Genomic DNA, 8,175 nt, shown 5'->3' with positions numbered 1-8,175 from the left:
TGGCACAGTATTGTAACTCTTTAATAAACACAGTGCGTACATGTTTATATTTAAGGACAAAATGTCACACTGGCTGAGTTGGTGTCTTCTGTCTTTTTGCACAAAGTGTAAAAAACAGAAACTCTGTATCATCTTTTACAAAGAGAAAAAAATCTAGTGTTTAGTAAGAGATCCTAAAATTACCAAAGAAAAAATTATATTTTTCATAAAAATCTTATGTACAGCTTCCTTCACATATTTCATTTCTTCTTCAAGACATCTGACACATATATGGGTATAGAAACAAAGAAATAGGGGTACATGGTTTGTCTGAACGAGAAGAAGTTCTGAATGATATATTGAACATTTTAATTGGGAGAATTATGTTGGCTGTATGTTGGGTCTTTTGGGTTGAATCGCGTTAACTTGGGAGTTCAGCAAATCCTTCAAAATTCAAACATTGAAAGAGAAAGGTTACGTCTACCGAGCTCTTAGTGCTCACACGAGAAGGGGGTATAAATAGATCTGGTTAGGGGACAGGGTGGCCTGTGGATCCCTATAAACCACAGCATCCAAAAAAAAAAAAAAAAAAAGAGTCCCCATAAATCAGGACACAGTCCAGTCCAGCTACAGTTCAAAGTGTGTCTCTTCCTTCTGGATGCAAAATGATAGATTTCAGAAAATCTGTTTCTGTTACGGACTCACTTCTGATTTCAAGCTTTCAAAAATATCCTGCTGAGGCTAAGACACAGTTTCACATAAATCCAGGTGTTTCAAGGCATCAGATGAAGAAATACAAAGGAGAAAGCAGGATCAGATAGAAGAAGAAGCAGCCAGTGGGAATCATCCTGACAGCCGATGAACGATACCAGCGCACCTCATCAGAATCATCTGGAAAACAGAAACAGGAAAACTGTCATTTTGAGTAGAATTAAAGTTATGATTTGTTATCATTCTGTGTCTCAAAAGCCTTTTCACTAACTGTTTTATGGCCTTATTTTATGTTCTGTAGTTGGTCATTTTTTAAGGCCCTGTTTATTGCAGAAAAAACACATTTTCTCTCAAGAGGGCTCATCTTACACACAGCATGGTCACTTTACTTTTCACCCAAACCTGGCTTTGTACTGCACGGTGTCTCCTTTGTTATTTCTTGTGTTAGAAAAAAAGATGAACAGTGGATTGTACTACTGACGGGCTAAAGAACCAACAAATATATTTTCTGCTTTTAATACTAAAAACATTTTGGGAGGGGGAAAAAAAAGCAGATACTTGCAGAAAAGGCATGAGGCGCTATCAGCAAAAAGAGCTGGAAAACTGCACAATTCTTAGATTAGAAGATTTAGGATGTCTGTATGTTCAGCAATGATAGGCCAATTTATCCAAAGTGTTGGCTTTAGGCTATTTAGAAAGTTGGCTAAGGAATTTTGAAATAATGGAGCTCATGATAAATAAAATAATCACTCAAAAAGCTGCAGCTACTCATACTTCAAAACAAATGTTGGATAAGCTTTATCTTAAAAGTGCTTACACGTTGTCATTGTTTGTGCTGAAGAATGCATTGCCTTGAGTTGTAAATGAGTGGGTGGGGTGAAAGTTTGAATACGACACTTACACTTGAAGGGAATTGTTTTTGTTGCAAGTCTGAAAAAGTGTGAACGACAGTTTTCAAACTGTCTGATGGCCATCAACAGCTCATCCACACAGAAACAAAAATAGCCCTCGCTTACCTGATCATACATCTAAAGGACTGAATGAACCACATGGAAATATACAAATACAGTCAAGACACGCGGGCCCTCTAGATTCTGAAAAAAAGCTAAACCTGGTCTGAACTGCAGCAAGTCTCTATTTAGTCCTCATTGGATCTTACCACAGTCTTTATGGAAGACTTTGGCGAAGCAGTGCAGCGTGCCATAACCACAGCGGCAGTAGGAGCAGCCCTTTTGAACCCACTCGCCGTGAGGAATCAAACCACAGGTCCTGCACACAGATGACCGAAATTAAAACCACTCCCAAGCACTTGATTCTTTAAGATATTTAAGATTTTTTAAACCAGTGACATAAGAACCATATTGGTGATAATTTCTGGTCATAAAACAGTCAGAGACATTGAAGACATATTCTCAAAGTCTCAGTTAGATTAGACCAAGTTGGCTCAACCAGTATAGTCAATATTAATTTGCATTTTAGAGTAAGTAGAGCATTATACAGGAGCACACATCTAATATTTTTGTATTCGGGTTTACCTGATTCGTTGGTCATACTCGCAGGTTCTCCCGGTGAAATATGGAGGGCAGGCACAGAAGCTGCCCAAGATGCAGGTTCCTCCATTCTTACAGCAGCTTCGACTCTGTTCAGCACCTCAAAAAACCCAACAAAAACAGATATTTAAATGGGAACCAACAACAAATCCATCCAGGTCATTTACAATCTAACCTGCATCCAATTCCTCCTGTATCTGTAAGTCACTTTGCAGACCACCTCCACGCCAGCTCCTCTGTTTCTGATTTTACCAATATCCTGGCGGTCTGCTGTTATCTCTAACATCTAAGGGCACCCTGCTACTGCTCTTACCACCTTTATGCTTTCCATGTATGAAGGCAGGAATGTGTCCCATCTCAAAATTGTGTTTCTCTGCTACTTCTGTAGCAACTATACAGAAGAATTAACAGTCCTGTAATTAGTAATGGAGGTCTTTACAGAGCTGATCATCTCTTACATGAGCTTTTCAGAAATATTGATCATTTTAAGTGAGAAAGGAACAACAAAAGCAACAAAAGTGTGATTAAATGAGTGCTTGCAATTATAAGTGTGAATATAGTCTTAATCTAAAGTATCTTATAGAATGATTATTTTAACGTTTCTGCCAGCAAATATGTTGAAGTAAGCAACTCTACATAACTGTACAAGAGCTGGGCACATTGGGGATCTATACTATTTTCTTCAATATTTTGTAAGAATTAGATACAGAATATGGAGCTTGTGTCTGCAGAGCCATTAGGGATATGCCTTTTTCATATGAACACCAAACCTTATGTATGCATTTCATATTTGTCCAGGTAAATCTGTCTATATGACCTGTAAGCTCCATTACAGGTATTCAGTCCAGTATCATTAATTATACTCAATATATAAAACTTTCTTGTGTCTTCGTTTTTCTGATTGTCTTTCATGGAGTTTTCATTTAACAGATGAACTTAGACTTTCTGATTTTAAATTTTGTAAGATTTATTTTTAGTATAGTAAGACTTATTTTGTGTTTTAATTTGTTGTTCAGGGTGCCACTGCTGTGCCCTCAGACCTCAGGTCAAGCATTTCTTTTTTTACTGTATCGGTATCTGTGAGATAAACCAGAGTCTCCAGCTGGCAGCACATTCCTGTGATCCTCTGCTTCACATCAGCAAACACAGAGAGTCTGAACAAACCTCCGAAAATGGCAGAAAAACACTAGAAATGAACCAACAACGGCCCACACAACCACGCCTTTTAATTAAGGGGTTTGTTTTAGTATCTATTTGGATGGGTAACAATGAAAATTCATTTGAATTCATTTTATTTTAAAAGCTCTCACTTAAATCAGAAGAGAGAATATACTGTTTTTATTTTAAACAATTGGCCCTTTGATCAAAGACTTTATTTAATCTGAATAGATGATGTTGCCCATTACCAGTTTTGTTTTCACAGTTTTTCATATGATGTTTTATTTGAAGGTATATGACAGCATAAGACAACAAAACTTTCTGAGCAACTGGAAATATATCTTAAATGCATTACAAAAAAGAAATCCTGGGGAAAATTACGGAACAGCATCAGGTAAACTGTTTTAGGTAAACTGCTGAATTCTTTCCTTCATTGGTTTTTGGGGTTCGTCTCCCCCTTCTGTCTACATCTGTGTGTGCATTACCGAAGTGTGAACTTACTGCTGGTCAGGCCGATGAAGGGCAGTACGGCGCTAGCGTCACGGTGTTTACGGTCCCCGTTGTTTGGTGACCTCACCTGGGTAAACTGACCCAGGAAGTCCTGGGAGGTCTGTAAGGATTTCGCCAAAGAAGAAGAAGAGGAGGAAGCAGAGCTTGAAGGAGGAGAGGAAATGGAGGAGGAAAGAGATGAAGTTACTGGAAGTGAAGGAGAAGAGGTAACAGAGGAGGAAGGAAGAGCGGGCATTGTAGGGAAGGTGCCTTGAGTACTGCATTTGTCTCCTTTGCAACCTGCAAAAGAGAAACGCAACAAATTTTAAATGTCACACAGAGCAAAGACAAATGTGAGCCAAAGAAACTGACCCATAAAATAAAATCAAAGGAGATTGTGGGGTATTGGTCTGACTGAAGTCCCACTAACATCAACATAACGTTACAAACTGAAGTGAAAACAAGCATCAACCCTCCTGACAAGCAGACCAGAAGGTTCTGCAGCAAAGAAGTTCACTACAACCAGGCTTCTTTGTGTTAGCTGACTCAACAAAACCTAAAACCCCATTCAGAGATAAAGGGTACCACGACAGTGATTATCAACTTTCTCTTTTAAACTGGGCTCTCCGCTTTGGGTACATTCAAATAAAGAGGAATTTTACACATCATGCAGTTCTTCTGTATAAAATGATCCCCACGAGTGCCATCTACTCCAATTAAAAAAAATGCTATTATAGAAAACACAACAGTAAAACTCAACACTGTTGCCAATAAAACAGATTCCCGCTGCAGAAAACTGTTAAAGTGATGATTTCGTGCACAGGGCAGTAAAATACACGCTTTCATTTGAGTTCAACATTTTAATGCTGATTGTGCTCTAAGAGCTACTGTTTACATGAAACATTAAAAGTCACTGTGGGTGTTCTGTGCTCTAGCAGCTACAACCCCAGCCGATTAAAATCAATTATAACAACATTCAAACATGCTGTTCAAATACTGCCACTGTTCACTGACAACACAATACACAGTTTGAGCTGCTTTATGAAGTGGTACAACTTGTGATGTTAGTAAGGCATGGTTTAACAAGCTGCACAAATAAAACCCTCCCCCCAAACATTTTTGATCACCAGGAGCTCATATTTGTATCACATGAATTAATATTCTGAATCATGTGGCCATATAGGAACTGATGACAAATTAATGGAAGAAAACAGTTAAATAAATGTCTGAGTAAAGCGCTACAGCTCTGCATTCCAAGTCTCTGCAGTCTACTGACATTAGGAAACACCATTCTTCTCAATTTTCTAATTTGGTGATCTGATGGTGGTGGTGGTGGTTTACACAATCAGTCCAAAAATCTATTTGGAGGGCTATTCCAGGTAAACTGCTGAATTCTTTCCTTCATTGGTTTTTGGGGTTCGTCTCCCCCTTCTGTCTACATCTGTGTGTGCATTCCACAGGGCTATTCCACTCTATTCCATTTTTTTCTCTTATATTCTATTCTAGACTCAGCAATCAGTATAGGCAGTTTAAGGGAGAAGGGACCTGTGGTGGTGACCAATTATATCTTACACCAACTTAAAAGAAAAAAAAAAGTTTTTTGTTGGCCCTAAATCATAAATGGAACTCGGCCCAGAGTCCCAGAGACCGGAACTAGACAAGTGACTCCAAAGCACGGCAACAACATGACCCCTACTGCATCATATCCACCAGATTCCCGCACTGCAGGGGTCAGAATTTAGCAACAGTTTGTAATTGTGGAATTTTCCAATTAATTGTCACATTTTTGTTCTTATTAGAAACAAAAAACAGACAAACAAGCACAGATGACCGTATGTTGAGTGTGATGATCAGACCTGAAGCAGATACAGCAGCAGCAGACTGGACACACATGAAGGCGCAGAGCACAAACCTGGAAACAGATACATTTGGTTTAAAACAAGTATTTAAAAAAACAAAACAAAACAAAAAAACAGAGCTATTTTCACAGAGAGTCATTTGGACTTACTTGAGCATCTCCTTCCAATTCATTTTAGCGAAGTGGTGAAAAAAAAATTTAAATAGTAAAAACTCCAAACCACCTTCTTGATTTCTTGGCCGTTCTTCAACTCACAGTGGAGGAAAAAGTACAATAAAACCGCGAATAGCCGAAGGTCGAAAAAAATTCCCTGAAGTTTACGTTTGTAGCTCCAGAAGTCAGAGAAAAGTATCCATAGACATAAAACCAACTCAGACGCTGAGAACCTGAGCAGGTGCTACTCCAAAATATATTTTAAAAACTCCGCTTTAAAAACTTCATAAAAGCGAAAACGCCGTATAAGAATCTAGTGAATCCTCCTCCGGCCTGAGTCTCCCCCTCGCAGTTTTGTGTCTCTAAAACTTATCTTCTGTCCAGGTGATTCTCCTGCAAGGGGGAGGGGCTCCGGAAGCCACGCCCCCTCACGGCCGTCTGGGTGGAGGTGAAGGTGGAATCAACAATACTGGGAACTGGCTGAAAGCTGTTCTGGTGGCCCAGAAAAATAACGTGTTTCCTAATTTAGTTATCAGGTAATTGGTTTTGTTTGCTGAGCTTTGGATGGAAGAAGAAGAATTAGATGGCTCTTACCCACGTATGTCAAGAAAAGTACAGCAATTCACTCAAAGCTACTTCATGTGGAAATGGGTTTTGTAAAATGCTTCACATGCTGCACAAAGAAAGAAAATTTTGGAGAGCCAGAATCTCTCATCTGTTCTACACTGGGTATAAAATGAGCCCAGTGGTTTTTATACTGGTGGTGATTTTAAAAAAAAATGAAAAGAATACTGGAAAAAGAAAGGTTAAATTACCACAAACATAAAATTTATCTCCTAAAAAAGAAATCTGCAGAGTAGCAAGCTCCTGTAATTGTTCAAATAAAACCTCACCTTATATTTGAACAAAAGGAACGTTTATGGCTAAAATAATATGAGAGGAAGTAACTAAATGAAAACTTTTTGAAGTTTTTCAGGTGTTGCTGAAAATGTTTTTTTTTTTTTTAATTGACTTTATTTGGATGGTCACCAGGACATAAAGACAGGTGCACATAAAGATTCTTCAGTTTAACTTGATAAAAACATAACATATAGATAAAAGCCTTTTAGTTTAGGGGTTAATGTCTAAGAGAATATTACTAGGGTGACTTAATAACTGATTTTAAAGGTTTAAAATTTATTTAAAGTGGAAAAAATATTAGTATATAATGATTTTTCAGCGGTTTTTGGGAAGCTGACATTGAGGCATTAAAGAATTAAAAGATCAAAGTACTTTTAACCATCTGTGGTTCAGTAGATTCAATTCTTTGCTCATATAAAACCTCACAGGCCTTCTTTCTTTCTTTGTTTCCTCCACCTCTCTCGCTGACATCCCCCACTCTCTCACCCTGTAAATATGCATATTAACCTCACCTTCACATGTTAATGACCCTGCTCCTGAAAGGAAATCCACCTAAACTGAAACTTTCCTCAGTGCACAACAAGAACACACACACACACACACACACACACACACACTTCTGTATCACACTTTCTTAAGCAGAAAGAAACATATAGAAAACATAGAAATCTGTTCTTGGTATAGTAAGATGCTTAACTTTGGGTTTTATAGTACTTTTAAATAATTTGGTGAATAATTCCAGGTTCTCCTAAATGTAATTTGGTAAATGTACAAAATAAAACAACTTAAAACCACTCCATGCCCAAAAACCAAAATCACAGCATTAAATTTAATTGCAAAGAATGGCTGTATTATTAGTCATGAACTATTCATTTATCCAGGGGTAAATGCTTAAACAGATGTTCTGATTTCTTCTCAAAAACTCTGCTTGCATTGTGATGAATGGTTTCGGTGGCCGGTGGGTGAGGCGTATTCAGTGAGAGTGTAAACAGCAACAGTCATATGGCTCTAAGTTCTGCACACTGTTTTTTTTTCTGCTCTGCGTTTTGGTGCATTTAATCTCAATTTAATCTTTTTTTTTAAATAGCTTTTTATGTCATTTCTGTGCAATAATATTTGTCCACACTTAGATCACAAAATGTTTGCCACCAACTTAATGGAGCAACAAATGCCAAAAATATCCCAAATGGTGAAAAAAATCTTCATTTAAATAACCTCAGTGATTTTAGAAAAGAAGAAGATTTGGAAGATGCTGAGTTTTCAGAACATGAGGCTTTTTGCCTTCACTGGATGTGACAGTGCAGACAGTAGTGTCGGGAGAGAGTGGGAGGGCGAATGACACACAGAAAATGTGAAGGTTCTCTGTCATCCAGGTCA

At 38.0% G+C, this 8,175-nt stretch overlaps 1 protein-coding gene across 1 annotated transcript; it reads right to left on the bottom strand.

Annotated features, from left to right (window-relative positions):
- On the bottom strand, positions 1–6,675 carry tdgf1 (teratocarcinoma-derived growth factor 1). The gene is made up of 6 exons (XM_082538502.1): positions 5,896–6,675; positions 5,744–5,799; positions 3,900–4,187; positions 2,226–2,340; positions 1,850–1,959; positions 1–870 (listed from the first exon to the last, which is right to left on the bottom strand). The coding sequence occupies exons 1-6, from the start codon at positions 5,916–5,918 to the stop codon at positions 761–763; spliced, it is 702 nt and encodes a 233-aa protein (XP_082394628.1). The 5' UTR covers positions 5,919–6,675; the 3' UTR covers positions 1–760.
- Between the last annotated feature and the right edge of the window lie 1,500 nt (positions 6,676–8,175).

The sequence above is a fragment of the Aulonocara stuartgranti genome (genome assembly GCF_965226115.1).
Source record: "Aulonocara stuartgranti genome assembly, chromosome: 7".
Lineage (NCBI taxonomy): Eukaryota > Metazoa > Chordata > Actinopteri > Cichliformes > Cichlidae > Aulonocara > Aulonocara stuartgranti.
The sequence above is the reverse complement of the archived record's forward strand: the minus strand, read 5'-3'. Positions and strand labels throughout refer to the sequence as shown.